Source organism: Macrobrachium nipponense, chromosome 15, assembly GCF_015104395.2.
Source record: "Macrobrachium nipponense isolate FS-2020 chromosome 15, ASM1510439v2, whole genome shotgun sequence".
NCBI classification, from domain to species: Eukaryota; Metazoa; Arthropoda; class Malacostraca; order Decapoda; family Palaemonidae; genus Macrobrachium; species Macrobrachium nipponense.
Window position 1 is genome coordinate 57497145 of NC_087208.1, and position 23277 is coordinate 57520421.

Consider the following 23277-nt stretch of genomic DNA (forward strand, 5'->3'; position numbering starts at 1 on the left):
CTAATTTCCCTAAAATATCAATATACTGTAGTTACTATTAGCATTTACAAATTTGTTGCCAGTATTAAACATCTCGATGAAGAGAATTTTAATGATGGCCTTGACTGGCTGATTACAGTAACACGCACTTCTTTTTCAGAATGAAATAGAGGCTGATGATGTCACAAACAAAAGCCCATTTAACTGAAAGCATCTTTAGCATTTCTTCAGATATGATATAAATGCTACATACATAACACCTCTGTTATACTTTCTTAGCCTTCAACTATTATAGTTTAAGATATCCAGCCTTCAATTCTATGGTCAAAAAGGCCTTGTTCCTATGACAGTTTCATCCAGAGGAAGCATGATTTTGTGCATGTATCAATATGATGATGATCCTATATGAATACTAAACATTTCACAGAGTATTCTACCAAAACATGTTCTCTAATGTAATGTATTGTGTTCATTTTTCAATGCAAACCTACAATGAATGAACGAATGATTCACGAAATACAGGTATAATGTATAGCACTGGGACACTTGCTGTTGGACTGTGGAAAAGTCTCCTAGAGGATGTTGTGCAACTGAACTTCAAAAACCAAGCGAAGAAGCAATGCATTTCTACCTTAATAAAATTCTCCTTGGGTACTTTAATACACTAATACAATTCTCCTTGTATTTTTATTAAGTATGTAATTTACTTACATATTTATCTACTTATGAACTTAATTTAAATTTTCTTTTTTAATAAGAGATATCTTCTTTCTTTCTGTATTTCACATTACCATCTTTATTCTTTTGAATGAACACCATTTTTCTTGGAAGCTTGAATTTCTAGTCAATGGACCGTGGGCTTGTTTCGTATGAATAGCTTTCACCTTTGGAATTAGAATTTCAGCTATTCAGTGTTGATAAGAATAAGAGAGCGCTTAATATTAAGTGAGATGAAGTATTAAGACCTAAAAACTAAATACAGGAGAAAACCCCCAGTTGCACTAAGAAGCAATATACTGCAAGATGGGAGAAAGGAGGTGAGAATGGAGGTACGGTTATAGGTTCCAAAGAAGAGGCAATTAAGGGATGAAGGGACCAAGCAAACACCTTTTAGCACTGGAACACCTCAAGTACACCATGTGAGGTGCAATGACAGCATTAAACCCCCAACTGAAGATCAATGTGATGGGGATTACTGGAGTTTCTCCAAAGGTACAAATTTTTAGCCACATGAAAAAAAGCAAAGCTACTGACTTTGGAGTTTACAAACAACTGAATTCACAAAGTCACTGCAAGAGCAACCCAACCAACACACACAAGCAACTTGTGACTCACAACTGACCATGTCAACCACACCTGGGATTTTAGTAGGTAATTGCATCAGACCACAATGCAACCACTTGTCTTTACCCCAAACATCTACATAATGGTGTTTAAATACCACACTGACCTGCTCTTTTCTAATCATATTACAGGTGCATGCTATCACCCGCAGCATATATGGACTGGACACCCATAATTCAGTCAGGGTCAAAGCTACAAGAAAGTAGCTCACCATATAATGGATTAAAGTTGTAAAAGAAACTCCAGTATTTTGTTATATGTATATATACACATGAATGTTTCTTTTTATAGTTCACTGCCTAATTTAATGGTTCAAACAAAAATATTCCTTAAATTATCATTACAACCGAATGTTAAAAAAATACAAACCAATCCATCATCCCAACCCACCCCAAAGGCACCTTATAATACCCTCCTACAACTGTAACTCTTAAGTAAATACACCGTAAATTGCTTATAACGATGATTTACTCATTTTATAATATCAATGTCAACAGCAAAACATCTATATACTACTACTAATTAAATAAATCTGTCTTACAGAAGCGTGAACACTAATCAAGTTAGCCCTGTATATGTTTGCATGGTCGTTTTCTCTCATAGTACAGTACGTATTGAAGTAGTTCCGTTTTCATTTTTGCTATAAAGGGTCTTATTTATATAACCAAACAGTACCCGTACAGTAAGATGAAAGTGTTATCATCAATATATAAACTCCAAGACAGTAAAAGCTTTAGCATAATTTTTAGAGTTGATAGTTTTCTCCTTCACCCAAACTATCAGCTTTCTTTCTGGTACCCGATTTGAAAAAACAATTTGGAGTTAGATCTGTATGCAAAAACCCTCAAATAAATATTTCCAATTCACACCAATTTATCTGGAAGTACGAAACACTGCAGTCCATTACATAAGTGAGGTACACTTTTTTTTCTTACACCCTTTCTCTCTGCATGTACTCATCCTATTGTTATCTGTCAGGTAGGAGATGGCACCCTAGGTAAGGTTAGGTTAGGTTGTGTTGGGCTAAGATCCTTTCCAGTATTTTACTACAACTTTCAGCATTCTAGGTTAGGTAGGGGTTGGGTCCCCATGGTTAGAAGGTTCAGAACTGGCCTTTCCACACCTTTGTGCTTTATAATACATTAAGTGAGTGATAATATGAGTGATAATACTCATCGACATCTCTATTTTTTCTTAAATGTTTATCTTGTGATTTGTAAATCTTAGACCATTCATGAGTAGTGGGTGGCAGCTGAGTATGTGTAGTTTTTGTTCCCAAAATGGCTGTTTGTAATTCATACCAAGAGGGCTGGCAGAGGGATAGTTTGAAATGAAAGGTGGAATCTTTGAAAAGGATTTTGTGAGGAAGTGGAAAATAACTGCTCATTCTGTTGTAAAGATGGATGGAGGATCCATGACCTGCATTTTGGAATCCAATGAAGTACTGAAATCTAATGTAAATAAATCTGCTCCTATGAAACGGATTTACACTTACTATTAACTTAGAATTACCCTACTTTAACTCCATATAAATGTGTTTATGGTTTCCTTTTACGATGATTATGTTGTTGTACCTATTGGTGTGCCAACATTATATTTATATATAAATATATCATCTGATATTAGCCCTGGCCCATAAAAGCACATTTTCAGGCACTGTTGTCACTGCTTTGTTCTCTCAGGTATGGTAAAATGATATTGTCATGTTACAATAAAGTTTTATACATACTTACCTGACAGATATATACTTAGCTATAGACTCCGTCGTCTCCGACAGAATTTCAAATTTCGCGGCACACGCTACAGGTAGGTCAGGTGATCTACCGCCCTGCCCTGGGTGGCAGGACTAGGAACCATCCCCGTTTTCTAATCAGAATTCTTCTCTTCCACCTGTCTCCTGCGGGGAGGCTGGGTGGGCTATTAATCGTATATATCTGTCAGGTAAGTATGTATAAAACTTTATTGTAACATGACAATATCATTTTTATACATTCAACTTCCCTGCCAGATATATACTTAGCTGATTAGCACCCATTGGTGGTGGGTAAGAGACAGCTAACTACTGAAATAGACAGGTAAACAACATATGTTGTAGGTATTTATAAACCTTGGTTCCTACCTTATTAGGCTGAAGACTTCGCGGCTACTGCCTTGGAGTCTGCTTAGCCTCAAGAGCCTCAGCGAGATAATGATCTATGGCTAAGAGTTCTTGTGGGTCTGCCAATGGGGTCTTATCCACTTACTCGGCAGAGCCTAAAGGCCTTTGTCATTGGGTGCTATTCCACTAACATGACAATACACCTTGTTCAAGGAGCACAAAACCGATCCCGATCACCTGATCCTAACATCCATGTTAGTTCTAATAAGGAGTTGTAAAGGAGTTATCCCCGCCGAAAACTCCCTCCAAAATACAAACCAAAAAAAACTCGAAAAACCATAATTACAACTTTCATTACAAAATATACAAAAAAAAAATTTTGTACTCCCCTACTAGTCATACATACCCTTGATCCCCTACCAGCAATGACACTCTGCTCCCGTGCGACAGTAGTGAGCTTGCTACTAGAAAACCAAGCACATATCTGACAAGAGGGTTTATGTACGATAAAACACAAAATTAAGGATCAGTCTTTGCTCCAAGACCCAGTACTGTATCTGCTGATACAAAAGGACCTAGCGAGAAGCACTTCTCATAGGTCACTCTCACGTCCTTCAGATAATGAGATGCAAACACTGAATTGCACCTCCAATATGTAGTCTCAATGATATTCTTCAGAGACATATTCTTTTGGAACGCCAAAGACGTTGCTACTGCTCTTACTTCATGCGTCTTGACCTTTAGAAGACCGAAGGATTCCTCCGAGCAGTTCTTGTGAGCGTCCGTAATAACGCTTCTCACAAAGAAAGCCAAGGCGTTCTTGGACATGAGTCGTTTGGGGTTCTTCACTGCACACCAAAGACCTTGTTGACAAGCTCCCATCTGCCTCTTCCTCTCTAAATAGTATTTAAGAGCTCTCACTGGACAGAGAGATCTCTCTATCTCTCTGCCTACCAGGTTAGATAGGCCTTTTACCTCAAAACTTCTGGGCCAAGGCTTTGATGGGTTTTCGTTCTTTGCCAGAAACATTGTCTGGAAAGAACAGATGGCAGCATCTCCTTTGAACCCCACCGTGGAATCCAGAGCGTGTAATTCGCTCGTCCTCTTGGCTGTAGCGAGAGCCACCAGGAACAAGCATTTCCTAGTGACGTCGCGGAAGGACGCGAGATGTAAAGGTTCGAATTTATCCGATGAGAGGAATTTCAGGACCACGTCTAGATTCCAACTAGGTGTTCTAGGAGTAGCTGCTTTCGAAGTCTCAAAAGATCTAATTAGATCGTGTAGATCTTTGTCGTTAGCAATGTCCAGGCCTCGATTCCTGAATACTGAAGACAGCATGCTTCGGTATCCTTTTATTGTCGAGACAGATAGGTGTGATTCCTCTCTCAGAAAGAGGAGGAAATCGGCAATATTCACTATAGAGGTACTGGAGGAGGACAGCTTCTGACCCTTACACCACCTCCTAAAGACTTCCCACTTCGACTGGTATACTCTTCTCGTCGAAGCTCTGCGGGCTCTAGCGATAGAGCCCGCAGCCTTGCGAGAAAAGCCTCTCGCTCTGACAAGTCTTTCGATAGTCGAAAGGCAGTCAGAGCGAGACCTGGGAGGTTGTGATGAAACCTCTCGAAGTGGGGTTGTCTGAGTAGATCGTGTCTGTTTGGAAGCGATCTGGGGAAGTCCACTATCCACTCCAGTACCTCCGTGAACCATTCCTGGGCTGGCCAAAATGGGGCTATGAGTATCAACTTCGTGCTCTTCGAAGCTACGAACTTCCTGAGCACTTCCCCCAGGATTTTGAACGGGGGAAAGGCGTAAGCGTAACTCCACACCCGACCAATCCATGAGAAACGCGTCTATTGCGAAGGCTCTCGGATCTTCTACTAGAGAGCAAAAGGTCTCTATTCTTTTGGAGAGGAACGTCGCAAACAGGTCTATGTGAGGTCTCCCCCACAGGGACCAAAGACTTCGACACACTTCTTCGTGAAGAGTCCATTCTGTGGGAAGGACCTGGTTTCTCCTGCTCAGTCTGTCCGCTCTCACATTCTTGATCCCTTGAACAAACCTTGTGAGGAGAGTTATGCCTCTTTCTTCCGTCCAGGTTAACAGGTGTCTTGTCAACTGATAGAGGGAGAAAGAGTGCGTGCCTCCTTGCTTGCGTATGTAAGCCAGAGCCGTGGTGTTGTCTGAGTTTATCTGTATCACCCCGTCTCTGACTATCTGTTCGAAGAACTTTAAGGCTAGGTGTATGGCCACAAGTTCCTTGCAATTGATGTGCCAGGACACCTGTTCCTTTGTCCAGGTGCCTGACACCTCCCTTGCTCCCAGCGTCGCTCCCCATCCACGACTCCGAAGCGTCGGTAAACAACACTTGTCTGGGTTCTGCAGGGCAAGCGATACGCCTTCGTTCTTTTGAAGCTGAGAGATCCACCACTTCATATGATCTTTTTACTTCTTGTGGAAGTTGGAAGACGTCCGAGAGTTGTGAACCCGTGTCTTCCAACTCCACCTCTTTGAGGAAAAACTGAAGAGGGCGGAGGTGAAGTCTCCCTAGCGAGAAGAACTTTTCCAATGAGGACAGGGTCCCTAGAAGGCTCAGGTAATCCCTCGCTGAGCTGTTCTTTCTTTCTAAGAAGCTCGAGATTCTCGACAAACCTCGAGCGATTCTTTCTCGCGAAGGATATACCCGAAAACCCGAGAATCCATCTGAATCCCCAGATAGACCAAGTTCTGGCTGGGGATCAGTTGTGACTTCTCGAGGTTGACGAGCAACCCTAGCGAATCTATCATGTTCCTTGTTACTTCTAAGTCCTCCAAGCACTGACTCTTCGACTTGGCCCTGATCAGCCAGTCGTCCAAGTAGAGGGAGATGTTTATCCCCTCTAGGTGAAGCCATCTTGCTACATTCGCCATCAGGTTGGTGAATACTTGTGGGGCTGTAGACAGTCCGAAGCACAGAGCCCTGAACTGAAAGATCTTGTCTCCTATCACAAAGCGAAGATATTTCTTTGACAAATGGTGAATGGGAACGTGGAAATAGGCGTCTTGCAGGTCCCGAGAGACCATCCAATCTCCTGGGCGAAGCGCCGACATTACAGAGGCGGACGTTTCCATACGAAACTTCTTTTTCTGTACGAAGCGATTCAGAGCGCTTACGTCCAGAACTGGCCTCCACCCCCCCGATGCCTTTGGTACTAGAAAAAGGCGATTGTAAAATCCCGGGGAGTGTGGATCCTGCACAAGTTCGATGGCCTCTTTTTCCCACATTTGCTCCACCATTTGAAGGAGAGTCTTTCGCATTAACGGGTCTCTGTACCTCGCTGACAGTTCCCGAGGCGTAGATGTTAGGGGCGGGCTGTCGTCGAAGGGGATTACATATCCCTTCTTCAGGACCGACACTGACCAAAGGTCGGCTCTCCTTTGTGCCCATACTCCTGCAAAGTTCAGGAGTCTGGCGCCCACTGGTGCTTGGAGGAGCAACAAGTCACTTCGATTTCTTGAAGGGCCTAAATGAAGACCTTCCTCTCTTTTCAGAGCTCTTCTTTCTGGCAGGGGGACGAGCCGCTGCACCTCCACGAAAGGGCTGCTGAGTAGGACGAGATTCCTTCTTAACCGTCGCCACAACCGGTCGTCCTTTCTTGGACGTTTGCGTAAGTAGGTCTTGTGTCGCCTTCTCAGTTAGTGAGCGAGATATATCCTTGACTAACTGAGAAGGAAACAGATGATCTGATAGAGGGGCGAACAGTAAGGCAGTCCTCTGGCTAGGAGAAACCCCTTTCGATAAAAGGGAACCATACACTGATCTCTTTTTCAGGAGACCAGCACCAAAAAGTGAAGCCACTTCACCCGAACCGTCCTGTACTGCCTTGTCCATGCAGGACAGGACGCTATGGAGAATTTCTGGGTTCTTCAGAAACTCCGGATCCTTAGATTTGTTGGCCAGAACTCCGAGTGACCAATCCAGAAAGTTGAACACCTCTAAAGTGACAAAAAGTCCCTTTAGAAAGTGGTTCAACTCTGAAGTGCTCCACGTCGCTCTGACCGATCCTAAGGAGTGACGTCTAGAGGCCTCCACTAAATTGGCAAAGTCGGCATCTGCAGAGGCAGGTAGAGAAAGACCCATAGTCTCTCCTGTCCCATACCAAATACCTCTCTTCCCGTGCAATCTGGAAGGAGGCATGCAGAATACCGTCTTTCCTAACTCCTTCTTCTTGTCCATCCAAGAATCTAAAGAATGGAGCGCCTTCTTCATTGATATCGCAGGCTTCATTTTCAAGAAGGCCGACGATTTAGCCGTAGCTGAGCTCGAAAAGAGCGAACGAGGAGAAGGAGGAGCCGCAGGACTAAGAGAATCTCCAAACTCTTGTAGTATGAAGAGGCCAAGACTTTGTAACTAGAAAGTCCCTCATTAGCAGGAGGTTCGTCGTCAGACAACTCGTCTAACCCTCGATCAGACGAAGGAGAAAGTTCACGTTTTGAGGGAGAGTCCTTCCAAGACCTCCTATGTTCTGAAGGAGAGGAGCTCCTATTTGGCGAAGAGTCATAACCTCCAGGAACGAGTCCCCGACTCTGACTCCTGGCTCTTGACTTTGCCTCCTGAATCCTGCCTCCTGGCTACTGCCCTGCCTCCTTGGACTGCTGACTCCTTACTCCTGGACCTCCTGGCCTCTGACTCCGGGACTCCTGCCTCATGACTCCGGAACGCCTGCTCCTGGGACTCCTGCCTCCTGGCTCTGCTTCTCTGCCTCCTGGCTGTATGTGCTACCTGACATCCCGGACTCCATGGCCTCCTGACTCCGGACTCTGGGTGCTCCACTGACTCCTGGAACTCCTGGCCCTGACTTCCGGACTCCTTGGCTCCTTGGCCTCCTTGGCCTCCGGCCTTCCGGCCTCTTGGCCACCTGGCTTCTTGCCTCTTGCCTGGATGCCTCCACACTCTTGGCTCTGGGCTCCTGCCTCCTGGTTGACTCCTCACTCCTGGCTCTTGGCTCCTGCCTCCTGGGTGACTCCTCACTCCTGGCCGGTGCCAGACGTCTGATTGTTTCATCCAGGTTCGTACCGGAAACCTCACCTCGGGTAGGAGTATCGATCCTGGAGGTAGATACCTCCATACGTCTGGAGGATCTTTTAATAGGAAGGGAAGTGTCCTTCCTTCTAGGAGGCTCCTTTGACAGGACTCCTACAAACGACGAAATCTGTTCCTGCATCGCCATCATGAACCTCTTAGTAGCCTCCTCTTTATCCTCTTCGGGAGGAGGGGAAGGAGGAGGGGAGGAGTCCATAGCCTCCACCTCCTGCCTCCTTCTCACTCTGGTTGAAAGAATGGCTCTTCTTGCCTTCTTAACTCCCGATGGAGACTCCTCAGGGAAGTTTTCAGGGCTCGAGTCAATAGTCGGCGCCCTCCAACTCCTCTTGAGAGGCCGAGATCGATCGGAATCTCTCCAATCACGTCTCGGTGATGAAGATCCCGACGACGAGAAACACTTACTTAGGACGCTTTTACAATAGCGGTCCTTGGCAGTCTGGGGTGTCACAGAAACCGCCGAAGGGACACCTGATCGGTGGGGATTCTCCACAACCTCCTTTCGGCTTTCGACATTCCTTCTCCTCTGGGCATGTGAGCTTGGAAGAGGTCTAGACCTAGGAGCGTTGCTGAGCCGACCAGATGCCCCCTCCACTACACTCGGGGACACTCATATCACTGTCCACTGACAAATCACTAGCCTTACCTTGTATGGCAGCCATTTTGTTTTCCATCACTTTGAAGGCTGCTTTTAGATCTGCAAGTTCTTTCGCTGGATCTACAGGTTCTGCAATAGGAGAAGGGGCTGCAATGGAAGGAGAAGTAGCAATACTTACCCTTGGGGAAGATCCCAAGCTTGGAATTAGTTCAGATCTAGAACTACTTAAACTTCTATGAGAAGCCTTCCTCACTCTTTCTCTTTCTAACTTTTTTAAATAATTAGTTAGATTCTTCCATTCGTTCTCACTCAAGTTCTCACATTCTTTACAAGTATTAGTAAAAGAACATTCATACTCCCTGCACCTCTTGCATACCGTGTGAGGGTCTACCGAAGCTTTCGGCAACCTCACCTTACAGCCTACATTCACACAACGTCTCACAACCATACCAGAGTCAGACATATTTAAAGAAAAATCCAAAATCAAGTCCACAAAACAGTCCACAAAAGCGTATGCCAATCCAACAATCCAGATACGTCACCAAAAGTCGGTCAAGAAGATCAATTGCCGGTGAAAAAAGAAAAACCAATCGAGAGGAACCAACAACAATGTTGATGGTCCGGGCGACAGAAGAATTCGATTAGAAAACGGGGATGGTTCCTAGTCCTGCCACCCAGGGCAGGGCGGTAGATCACCTGACCTACCTGTAGCGTGTGCCGCGAAATTTGAAATTCTGTCGGAGACGACGGAGTCTATAGCTAAGTATATATCTGGCAGGGAAGTTGAATGTATAAAAACATGTATACGTAATGGAATTTATAATAAATTGTTCAAACTACTACTGCACTGCTCACTCTATTCGTATCAAATTGTTCTGTAGAGCCTTAATGTTCATTAAAGAGGATGCAAGAAATACAGCTAACAGGAGACGAACTACATGCAGACAGAGGTCAACATGAGGCACACCAAGAAAATTTTCCGTAGGTTTACTTTCTCTTGTTGCAGTTACTAATTTATTCCAACCTGCCATCCCAAAAGGTAAATACTAAAACACAGACATGCTAAAGAACTAAATAATACAAAAAATACTTTCAACTTCTAGCATTAAATATACCATATAAAAAGGAAAAAAAGAAAAAGAAAAATTTACCAAGCTAGCCTCAACAATAAGCAGTTTAAAATTGCCAACCAATCTAGGCTAAGCTAATTTTACAAATACACCTACCTAAATATTTAAAACAAAATAATTGATTATGGTATATTAACACGGACTATGCACATGCTGTGCTAAATGTTGGGCAAGACTTACCCAGTATCAATATATTTGCCTTGCTTAGGCCCTATAGCCTTGGCTACACCTAAGTAAACAAAGGTCAGAAAGCAATTCATGGTAAACGTGCACAAACTCCATATTAGTTGTGCCCATCTCAAACTTATCTACTTGTACAGCAACTTAACAATAGGCTAGGCAGGTAGACATGAAATGGCAAGGTCTATGCCATTAACTTATGCTAAATACTGCCTAGCTCATCAATATGTCACTTGTGGCCTAAACTTTGCTGGGCTGGCAGCCAACGGGCCTGGCCTCGCCATCATATGATATTGCATTGTTTTCCCAAAGTATTTCAACATCCAAAATAGCCAAATGCAAGTACGTAATTTAAAAACCTCTACGTTTTACTAGAGATAAATGAACAGTAAGTATACTGTATTTTGCTTACTGTTTTCAAGGTAATTTTCATTATGTAATATGTAGATTGGTATCTTTCTAACCCATAAAACTTTATAATTCCAAGTGAAATTCCTGTCTTCTGAGTCTTGATTTTCAAAATCTGATCTTTTCAGCTGAACAATGGCTGCCTTGTGTGCAAGAAGTGCTGACAGTAAGCTACAGTTGTTAGCTTTCTAGTGCTAAATCAACTATCCACCTGGACGTAATTCCACTGACTGGTAAATATCAAAACTCAACATTTTGCTACCAAGTGCCAATTATATAGACTGGAGCAAAAACAAATTTGACCCTTCTAGTTGTTACCTCCCAATCTTCACAAACATACTGTAAACAATGCTTGGAAGGATACAAGGACTGGACCTGCTGCACCAAAGTCAGGTAGATAGGTAAACATAGCACCCTAAGTAAGGAAGCTTCATGTATGCTACTACGACTTTTGGCACCCGAGGTTGGGTGTGGGGGACTGTTTGGGAGGTATACACTTCTCCCTGTAATCGGCCTTTCTATATCTGCATTTCAAAATATGTGCGAGTGATAATGCCCTTACACATGAAAGCATATATTTTTTCTGATTGCATATCTAGTTATCTTGGACCACTGAAATTGGCACAATTCACTTTTTAAGTAGTGGTGACAGATAGGCATGCAGTATTTAATTCTGCAATGAGTGTTTGGTATTATTTCAATTCAAGTAGTGGTGGCAGTTAAGCATGCAGTATTTGACTCTCCAATGAGATTGCTATTCATGCTAATGGGGTTGGGAAAGAGAAGTATATATCTTTGAAATGTGGGGTATACAATCTTTGAAATGGAACTTTGGGGCAACCTTTTGGCAGATATTATCTGATTATATAGCTGGAAAGATAGATGAAGTGAAAACTAAGGTCATATGTAAGATATCTGAGACTTTGTTGACACATCAAATTCTCTGCAAGCCGATTTGGTCAGGAAAATATGTAATAAGATAAATTTCCCAAACTGTAGTCTGTAGACAACGAATTGAGAACTAGAGAAGAAACAGAAGATGTTATCTGAGGTTTTGGGAGAAATTAAAGTCAGTACTAACAGTAAGATTTAGGGAAGGATATAGTTTCAAATTTTGAACTTGACAAGGAGAAAGATGCTGCATACAAGCAGATGGAAGTAAATGTTGTAATGAAATGAAAATATGACAGTGTTAGACTGTTAGAAAAAAGGAAGGAGGCTGAAGGCCATTTTGATTCCAAGCACCCAAGGTACGTAATATAATTGGTGTTGAATTCACTGTATGTTTTGGAAGGACCACTTCACTGTTCAGCCTTTAAAAAACCTGTCAAAAGTGTTGGAAGAATAAATAAAAAATTACTGTTGTCTGACTACAGCTAATGTGGAAACAGGATTAGGGCTGGATGTACTTAGAGAGTAGCCTACATCAACACGAGAGGTTAGTTCAGAGGCAATGCCCCAAAGTGCCTTTTTCACATGAATGGATTAAGCATAAAAAAATTAAGCTGCAAGTTTGGAATTTTCGCCGGCCCAACGAAACCCCGTTCCCCACCAGAGTCGCCCCCCCCTTTAACTATTAAATACATAACCTAGAGGGTATGGAAACTAAAAACGAGTGGCTTACATCAATAATAACGGTCAGAAATGCTCGGGGATAAAACATGATGAGATAAGCAGTCGGAAAAACATTAGCATAGGTAAATTTGCCAAGAAACTTTGGCATCATAACTAGGCCCCATTGACCTAACCTAATTAAGTCTGGCCCATGGTTCATTAGCTAAATCTTTAGCGGCTGCACCGAAGGATAAGGCCATGCTTTAACCCCAGGGTGGAATCCAACACCCGAAATTCGAGGAGCATCCGTGAACAGCCCACACGAACTTTCTACTTTCGTAACCTCCCGAACACATTCTTTCAATGCACAACATCCGGGAACCCAAAGTTTCGAAAAAGCGCTTAATTTCGGCGACACGATTCGAAAAAGGGGCCCCGAAATTGGCATCGAACGCCGGGCACAGCAGGAGGAGGCGACGGAGGTGCTAAAACTTCCCCGAAAAAAATTATCGTCAGCCCGAAGAGGCAGAGGTAGAGTTCGCACGCCCCCATCTCGCCCAATCCCTCCCCACACGGGCGATTTTCGAGGGCCTGCTGCCCACCCTAAAATTCGACGAGACCCCGCCCCGCCGATGCCCGGACCCTGGGCGTAAAATACAGGCTGAAATCCTACTGACCTGGCCGAACTAGTTCTGTTTTTGCGTGGCCTAGCAGCGTTGTTCATGGTGTCGTCTTCTTCTTCTTCGGCTCTCCCTGCACGGGCCTGCCGAAATTCGCTCGGGACCGGAATTTTGATGGTCCTTCTTCACACACGTCGCAAAATAACAACAAATCAGGGTCCTGATGCGAATGTCCAGGTGTCCCCCCGTTGCATATGGTAATTCTCTTACCTAGGAACGAGACATATCGACAAAACACAAGGTATTTTGAGTTTTCCTTTCCAAGATCCTCTGAGAGTCCAATGGCACCTAACTAACATGTAGGAAAATACGTTCCAACAATGCGATTGCTCGGGGAATTCGTTTTCATTTTCGTAATGCTTCCTTAAATTAACCCATTCGCATTCGAATATAAATTACAATTGCGTTTTATAATTTATTTTCATATATTGTTCGCTACTTGCTTCAATTTGTGGACAAACGTGTGACTTTTGATCACTTTGGGTGTATATCGGAGAGTTCGGCCATTGTTACCATTGTCACTGAAGATACAAATATCATCATCATTTCTCACACGTTATAAAAACACAGTATTACATAAATAAATTTCAACGCTAAAATTTTCGAACCAAACAGGCAATGTTTTGTTAAGATTATCTGATACATGAAAATGAATATCGAATTGTGTAGACAACACTTGACGTGAGAAGGAGGGCTGCCACTGAGTACAAAGTTAAATGCCTTCCTGGCGGGATTTTAAACTACCTTTAATTAAACTCGGCTTCATTTCTCACTCTAAATCGTCAGACTAACATCCAACCCCACTAAAATAAATCGATATAAACGTGGGGAAGCTGCGTGCTTTTGAAATGGGCCATAAAACACGGATGAGACTCTATGAGAAGGAAATATTTTCCTTGTGTTGAAATATCAAGGTTACGAACACATATGACGAAATCGCCAAACATGTTTTGGGGCAAGGCACATTTAGGCCTACGAGGCCTGCCAGTTTCAATAGAGGAAATAGCCTCTGGGGACATGGGGACCACGGGCTTATCGAGAGTTTGCTTGAGCAGTGTTTTATTGTCTGGCTTTAAATACGGTTTCAAAGATGACATTCCAATGGCGCTTTCAAATTCGTCCGTGGAGGGTTTACTCATGCTTCCGGATTAATCCGCACCAGGTTTCCCTTCGGTGAGCAGGAGACAGCTCTCTATTATTTGCTGCTGCCTTTGTTATGCAACGCCGTGCGTATATCATATATATATATATATATATATATATATATATATATATATATATATATATATATATGCGTGTGTGTGTGTACGTATGTATCTATACATACGTATATCCGCATGGTGAGACTTAGCATATATATATATATATATATATATATATATAATATATATATATATATATATTTATATATATATATATATATAACTTGATTTTTATAAGAAAGACAACACTGGGAATTACAACTGTTTTTCATTTCCTCCCAGTGATATATATATATATATATATATATATATATATATATATATATATATATATATATTTGTGTGTATATAACGACAAGACCCACGAAGGAAAGTGTGCGTGTGTGAGTATTTATAGAAAAATGGATAATGAGTATAATGAATCTATGTCATTTTCCTTTGTTCACTGCAGGCACTGATATTTTCTCTTGCTCATAAACATACAAAGCATGAAAAGTTGCATAATGGAAGCAAGGAAATAAACTCAATTATAAAAGAATAGTCGTAAATATTACATAATTCTGTCTATACAATTTTCTGAAAGAAGAATTCTTGATAAGAAGAAAAATAAATGTGACTGCAGCTGTGCCAGAGTATATAGTATTCAGATCAAGCTTTTTAACTCAAAAGATCTCTCTCTCTCTCTCTCTCTCTCTCTCTCTCTCTCTCTCTCTCTCTCTCTCTCTCTCTCTCTCGTCAAGGGGCAGGGTAAAAAAGCTTGCAAGTTTTTTTTTTTTTTTTTTTTTTTGGAGAAGAACAAAACTTATAATAGAGAGATGCTGGTCACAGCCTGATGCCAAGCACTAGGTCTAGAGAACTTGGCCATACAGAAGCAGCGTGGGCTGGTTTCCCGTGACCAGTACAGGTCTCTCTCTCTCTCTCTCTCTCTCTCTTCTATCTTCTTCTTTCTTCTTCTTCTCTCTTCTCTTCACTACGCGACTACAATTCTCATATTCCGATTGCAAGTCATCTCGCAATGCTTATAACGGCAACAGCAACCTTTATGCCCTTTTTTTTTCCCCTTGAACTCTTTGATACTGTCACATAATAAAGATCAAGAGTTCATCCGAGGGCGTTTGTATGCATATACATTTGTACATAAATACATGTGTGTGTATACACAATACACACACACACACACACACACACACACACACACACATATATATATTATATATATATATATATATATCATACGTTACCATATATTTATATATATATACATATATATATATATATATACAATATATTATATATATATACATATATTATATATATATATATATATCTATATATATATATATATATATATATATATATATATATATAATCATCAATATTGGGAAGAGGATGTACAAGGTGTCTTTATTTCCAACGTTTCATAATTATCCATTTAATTACCTCATCAGGGCTGTTCAAATGAAGCATAGTAGTATTCCTTGTAAAATTGCAAAAAATTAAAATTATTTTCATTTTTATTTTAATGTATTCGTTTGACTTTCATTTTAATGTATGTGTTTTTTAATTTTTCCCTCGGGGTATTACGAAGGACACAATCTATATATATATATATATATATCTATATATATATATATATATATATATATATATATATATATAAAATGGAACTTTTGTAAACTTCCCTTAAGGTATCATTTTTCCTTCTATCCTATCTTCTAATCGCTGATGCTTACCTGAAAACTGTATTTTTATATCGGCAAAAAAGTTTTAGAAAGAGCTCCACTAATCGTGTGATGATTCACGTTGTACAAACAATGCAGATCGTACTATGTTCTTTGGAAGCTTGAATTTCAAGTCAGTGGTCCCTGTGGACTCTTTCTAAACGAATAGGGTCACCTTGTGAATAATAATAATATAATAATAATAATAATAATAATAATAATAATAATAATAATAATAATAATAATAATAATAATGCAGAGACTCAAGGCGATACTCAAGTCAAAACTCAACGCCGGAAATATGATAAAAGCCATAAACACATGGGCAGTGCCAGTAATCAGTTACAGCGCAGGAATAGAGGAATGGACGAAGGCAGAACTCCGCAGCATAGATCAGAAAACCAGGAAACATATGACAATACACAAAGCACTACACCCAAGAGCAAATACGGACAGACTATACATAACACGAAAGGAAGGAGGGAGAGGACTACTAAGTATAGAGGACTGCGTCAACATCGAGAACAGAGCACTGGGGCAATATCTGAAAACCAGTGAAGACGAGTGGCTAAAGAGTGCATGGGAAGAAGGACTAATAAAAGTAGACGAAGACCCAGAAATATACAGAGACAGGAGAATGAAAAACGGAACAGAGGACTGGCACAACAAACCAATGCACGGATAATACATGAGACTGACTAAAGAACTAGCCAGTGATGAAACATGGCAATGGCTACAGAGGGGAGAGCTCAAGAAGGAAACTGAAGGAATGATAACAGCGGCACAAGATCAGGCCCTAAGAACCAGATATGTTCAAAGAATGATAGACGGAAATAACATCTCTCCCATATGTAGGAAGTGCAATACGAAAAATGAAACCATAAACCACATAGCAAGCGAATGTCCGGCACTTGCACAGAACCAGTACAAAAAGAGGCATGATTCAGTGGCAAAAGCCTTCCACTGCAGCCTGTGCAAGAAACATCAGCTACCTTGCAGTAATAAGTGGTACGAGCACCAACCTGAGGGAGAGATAGAAAACGATCAGGCAAAGATCCTCTGGGACTATGGTATCAGAACAGATAGGGTGATACGTGCAAATAGACCAGACGTGACGTTGATTGACAAAGTCAAGAAGAAAGTATCACTCATTAATGTCGCAATACCATGGGACACCAGAGTTGAAGCGAAAGAGGGAAAAAATGGATAAGTATCAAGATCTGAAAATAGAAATAAGAAGGATATGGGATATGCCAGTAGAAATTGTACCCATAATCATGGGAGCACTAGGCACGATCCCAAGATCCCTGAAAAGGAATCTAGAAAAACTAGAGGCTGAAGTAGCTCCAGGACTCATGCAAAAGAGTGTGATCCTAGAAACGGCGCACATAGTAAGAAAAGTGGTGGACTCCTAAGAAGGCAGGATGCAACCCGGAACCCCACAATATAAAAACCACCCGGTCGAATTGGATGACTGTGATAGACAAAAAAAAAAAAAAATAAATAAATAAAATAAAAATAATAATTATAATAAAGAAGGATATAATAATAATGATAATAATAATAATAAATAAAAAATACTCATTGTAGCACGAGTCTTCAAATGGAGAAGCAAATCCACAGTTATGTAAATGTACATATATTTAAATTTAAAAACAGCAAGGATAGCTTTCGGGAATCTGTACGGTTCCCCTTATCAATCAGATTGATAAGGGGAACCGTACAGATTCCCGAATTTAAATATATGTATATTGACATATCTGTGGATTTGCTTCTCCAATAATAATAATAATAATAATAATAATAATAATAATAATAATAATAATAAAATAATAATAAAGAAGGAAAGTTATAGTATTTACAGCTTGAATGACAAAGACAATTTCTTATGGGACGCAGTCTTAGTAGAATTCAGCAAATGGTATACGTTGAAATTCCTTTGGAAAAGTACCTTAAATTGTAGATGCATACCCTAATATTATTCTTGCCAGAAGCGTCCTTACTCAAAGGAATAACCCGAGACGTCGGAATTGAATGCACAGCTGAATATCAACAACCAGCAACCCAATTTTTGAAACGCGTGATCTCAGACGTTACATACTGAATGCAAACGGGTCCTGGAAACAGGTGTGTCGATATAATGTCTACTTTTAGAGTAGAGAATCATGACAGACACAAAGAGTGTGTCACTGACGGCCAGGCCAAAATATGCTGGTGATCTGGATGAGCAAAGAAGCGCGTCCAACCTGCAGATCTCTCAAGGGTGAACCAATATCATATATCGGGAGACCCTCTTAAGTGTTCAGAGTTTCCCTTGCGTTGCTTTGATGAGAATAGAAAGAACAGAATATAGTATATAGGATTTAGGCCAAATGCCAAGTTGAGTTGAAAGGTTGGGAAGGTGTAACAGGAGGAAAACCTCAAAGCAGTTGCAATATGAAAGAATTGTTAAGAAAGAGTGGAAAGAAAGATATAAGAAAGAAAATGCGAACGGAGGAACGGTGAAAGGAATGAAAATGGGGCCTTAAGTAATGCCTACAGTGCACCGCATGAGGTGCACTGACGGCACTACCCCCCCATATTGTGGTAACCTTGATGAGAAGTTTAATCTATAGTTATTCTGCAGTTTCAGAATATCACAACCGTTATGGTCTCTTGGCGCTTATAAGAGACTGCTGATAATAACCCCACTTATTCGATACAGAAGAAACAATGTCATTTCCTTCATTGCTCTATTTTTCACTCAGTCTAACTCCTACATTTTTTTTTTTTTTTGCAAGAATATACCGCACCACCTCAGACCGCGCGTTAATGAGCTGAGTGAGTTGCCATTTTTCCCCAGCCATCAATCTGATGACCCCGGTAATTTCAGGGCTGATTTTTTTCCCCTAAAAAAGAATCGTCTTTTTAATTTTTTTTATTTTATTTTATTTTTCTAAGTCTTGTATGCTCTTGAGTTCCGATTATAGTCGTCGGCAAGGGATTATCCTGTTTTATAATAATGAAATAAAAGATCACCTTCAGCATTTTTTATCATTTTTAGAAATTCCCAATATGTGAATATCGGCCAGTTATTCAGAAGCATCGCTGAGCCTGAGAAGCGAATTGTAAGAAAAATAGGAAAAAAAACATATATAAAATCAACTCGCTTAATTCTGCCATTCTCTTTATCAGCATTTGCCTAAAAGAGGGTCCTCTACCAATAATAATAATAATGATGATGATGATGATGATGATTATTATTATTACTATTATTATCATTATTATTATTATCTATTGCAGAACATTAAGCCTATGCATACGGAATAAGCCCACATGGACCACCGACTCGAAATTCAAGCTTCCAAAGAATATGATGATCATTTGAAAGAAGAAATCGAAGGAAATGGGAAATACAGAAAGAAGAAAATAGTTATTAAAAACTAGAAAAAAATTAAAAAAATATTAATAACTAAATAGATAGACAGGACAACGAGAGAGAGAGAGAGAGAGAGAGAGAGAGAGAGAGAGAGAGAGAGAGAGAGAGCTTCGTTCGTGCCAAACCAGAACAAGTGACGACAGAAATAATAAAACTCCTAAAGGCAGCTCCTGGTAAATGATTTTTTTTTTGATCGAGGATGCACGTGTGACATTTTCTTTTCTATAAATTTTGTCCAAGTTTTTCTCTATTAAGAAGTGTTTCTTGGTTAACTATTCGTCATTCGTGAATGAGTGTTGATAAGATAAACGTTTCCAGAATAAAAACAAGGCGTGATCCTACCTCCAGCATACTCCGGGCGCGTGCTAAAATCTACGGTCAAACAGCGCGTTGTTTCACCAACGAAAATTAAAATAAATATGCTGTATTTTCTTTGAAATAATTGTTCTGTATTGTTTAACATGCAAATTATTTGTTTTAACATTTTCATGATAATAAATAAATCATAAATATCCTATCCTAAAACTTCTGTATCTTTAACTCAACGCAAAACACCTTTTTCAGTACTTTTTAGGGTTTTCTAAAGACCTTTCCTAACTCCCCCAGCAAGAACGACAAAAACAATAACAGCAACAAAGCAGTTTGTAGGCTTACTCCCCGAGTAAGTGAATAGCAATTCGTTGAACCGTAACAGCCGAGCAAGATACAATTTACTCATTAACGGCAAACACCTGTCCTTCCACTCACACCTTGTCTCGTGGGCTCTGGCCTGCCACGCATGGGACACCAGGAGAGAGAGAGAGAGAGAGAGAGAGAGAGAGAGAGAGAGAGAGAGAGAGAGAGAGAGAGAGAGAGAGTTCTTTAGCAATTCCTTTCATATACGTCAGTTCTAAACGAAGTACAACTTCCTCACGTACTTCCGTTCAACATCACCAATTCTTCATCAATGAAACTTCCCCTTATATATATATATTTATATATATATATATATATATATATATATATATATATATATATATATGTATGTATATATATATAGTATATATATATATATATATATATATATATATATATATATATTAGTTAAACTTAATCTGTCCTCAATAATATAATTTCATATTGTTCTCCGTTCAGTAATAAAACTTCCTCTTATTTTACCTCCTTGTAACTCAATAGTATTAATACGTAGAACTTCCTCTCAGCAATTCTACATCAATGAAACTTCCGTTTATACCCCTCTTCAACTTCAACAGTCCTGATCAATAGAAGTTTATGTGATCTTTCCAACTTCACTGAGTCTGAGTCTAACTAAATAGAACTTCCTCTTATACCACTTTTCAACTTTTTTCAGTCCTGATCAATTGAAGTTCACGCGCTCTTTTCAACTTCATTATGTCCAAATAAAACTTCCTCTCTGAGAGACAGCATGCCACTTGATGGTCCCAATTTCAATTCCTTTACCTCCTAAAAAAAAAAACTTCTTCCTGAAGTTGTTCATTTCTCGCACAACTTCCAATCCATATTACTCCGAATACCCACCTCGCGCTAAGGATTCATATCCTGGGGTTATACCCTCTCTTTGGCTAACTCCTATCCCCCCTCCCTACCACCCTAACCCCCGCCCCCTCAACGGTCACAACCACTACCACTACACAATCCCCCACAACTAAACCTCCATCCCTATTTCCTCCCCAAGCCCCATCCACTACTGATGGGACAGCGCCCTACACTCCCCGCCACCCCCGCCCCCACCCTCTCTTCCGCCAATCCACACCCACATTACATAAGTTGACATTTTGATTGTTATCAACGCAACTGCCGTTGATATTGCTAATCTGTTGCTTCACGGGTTTAGTATATGTTTATAATCTATCCATCTATAAATCTTAATATATTATTATATATCTATATATATATATATATATATATATATATATATATTATATATATATATATAGAAATAACCAACGCACACCCTACTTGTGGAACAGAAATAAATTTTTTACTCACATCAGGATCGAACCCAGATCTTCCAACAACTGACAGCGGTCTCGTTGTCTTTCAACTGATGACAGACCTGGGTTCGATCTTGATGTGAGGCAAAAATATATACAAGTATACAAGTATGTATGTATGTATGTATGTATGTATGTGTATATATACATATATATATGATATATATATATATATATATATATATATATATATATATATCTACAGAGAGAGAGAGAGAGAGAGAGAGAGAGAGAGAGAGAGAGAGAGAGAATATGATTGGATGAAATGGGTCCCTGTCTGTCTTTTTTTTTTTTTCTTTTTAAATATTCGAGGCCAACTAGAACACAAATACACGAAGCAAAACAAACGCACTATATAAAATGTCCAACCGTATCGCGGTATGCTGCATCTAATTGGTTTTGCAACGAAACAGTGCGTATAAGAAAGTAAGTTGGAGTTTTGTGAAGAGTTAAGTAAACAAAACAACACGTTTATTTCATGTTTCGTTTTTTTTTTTGTTTCTTGAACGGAAACACACTTCTGTTACGTAGTCTACCCAGTCGTTAATTGGCTGTTGATTTATTACCTGGTGATATGATGGCAACTAAGGTCATGGGAATAATTTGACACCCGGCAACAGAACAACAAGTGAAAATCAGGGAAACTTCGCCTATGACGTCTCATATAAATATAGAATGTATTATTTTTGTTGTTTTTGGCCGAGTCGGTAACTTCACTGAAGTCCGGATTTCTCCTTCGTTCGCTGGTTCGAATCCACGGGAGGACGAAATTATTATTAACTAAAAAAATTCCCCTTCGGTTAGCATAAATATGAAAATATATTAATTCCGAGGTAGAGCGAATTGGATATTAAAGGACATTTGTAGCTTAATGAATATATATTTTTAAATATATGTGCGTGTATATATATATATATATATATATATAATATATATATATATATATATATATATATATATATATATATGAACAAACATGTGTATCGGTGATCCATAATTTTTTGTCATAATTATCAGGCAAGAAAAGTCTTGCCGGAAGCATAACCACTAAAAAATTGATACGCTATTATTCATTATTTTAGTGGCAACCAAATTTTGTTTTGAGCATTTGGGCACGCTCCCTTAGGACGAATAAGCCACGCCCTCTTAAAATCACCTCTCAGCAAATTTCGGGCACCTTACAGATACCAGTCAATCACCTACAGAACGAATTAATCTGTGACTGCAATAGAGTTTCCTTAGGCCAGTTGAGTCTAAGAAGAAGAAGGAAAATCTTAAAAGTTTATTTTTGGTATATAAGTTCTAACATGTACGTGTTCTAATAATATATATAATATATATATATATATATATATATATTATATTATATATTCAAGGACTTAGCCAGTTCTTTTTTATGTCGTTTTCAGTATCTTATTATTATTTTTTTTTTCCAAAACTCTTGAATTGTTGTAATATTAATTATTAACTTAGATATAAAGAATTTATATTTATTTCACTGAACTTTGAAGTTTCCGCGCCACGCTGAGAACGATTGACTTAGCATATTAATAGAAGAGAGCAGACCTAATACTAATAAAAATAATATGCAGCAAAGATGCTATATTTTGAACACAGCATATATACATTGTCTGCAACGCCACGTCTAGTATGTGAAACATAATAAAGTTGGCAAACATTATTTCATTCACAAACTTTTTGATATGACATTCTCTTGACCTTCTGCAGAATCATTGACGGATGTGTATAGTGTGGTAGAGCTTTTAGTATTATCATCATTATTGGTAGTTAATGTAAGTAGTAGTAGTATAGTAGTAGTAGTAGTAGTAGTAGTAAGTAGTAGTAGTGGAAAAGATAAGTTATTATTAGA

General features: G+C 39.8%; 1 protein-coding gene across 11 annotated transcripts in view; it reads right to left on the reverse strand.

Annotated features, from left to right (window-relative positions):
- The window catches only part of LOC135194971 (ataxin-2 homolog), a 182173-nt gene that overhangs the window by 41135 nt on the left and 117761 nt on the right, over positions 1-23277 (reverse strand). For 5 of the 11 annotated variants that reach the window (XR_010310041.1, XR_010310040.1, XM_064221217.1 and 2 more), the window contains exon 1: positions 13049-13374. The exons of 3 other annotated variants lie outside the window; for them this stretch is intronic. Coding sequence is in view for 6 of the 8 variants with exons in the window: in XM_064221217.1 (XP_064077287.1) it covers positions 13049-13095 (47 nt within the window). In the remaining 2 variants the exon portion in view is untranslated. Of the gene's footprint in view, positions 1-13048; positions 13377-23277 lie in introns of those variants that run through there. 3 more of the 11 variants (XM_064221223.1, XM_064221218.1, XM_064221220.1) reach the window with 3 other exon arrangements.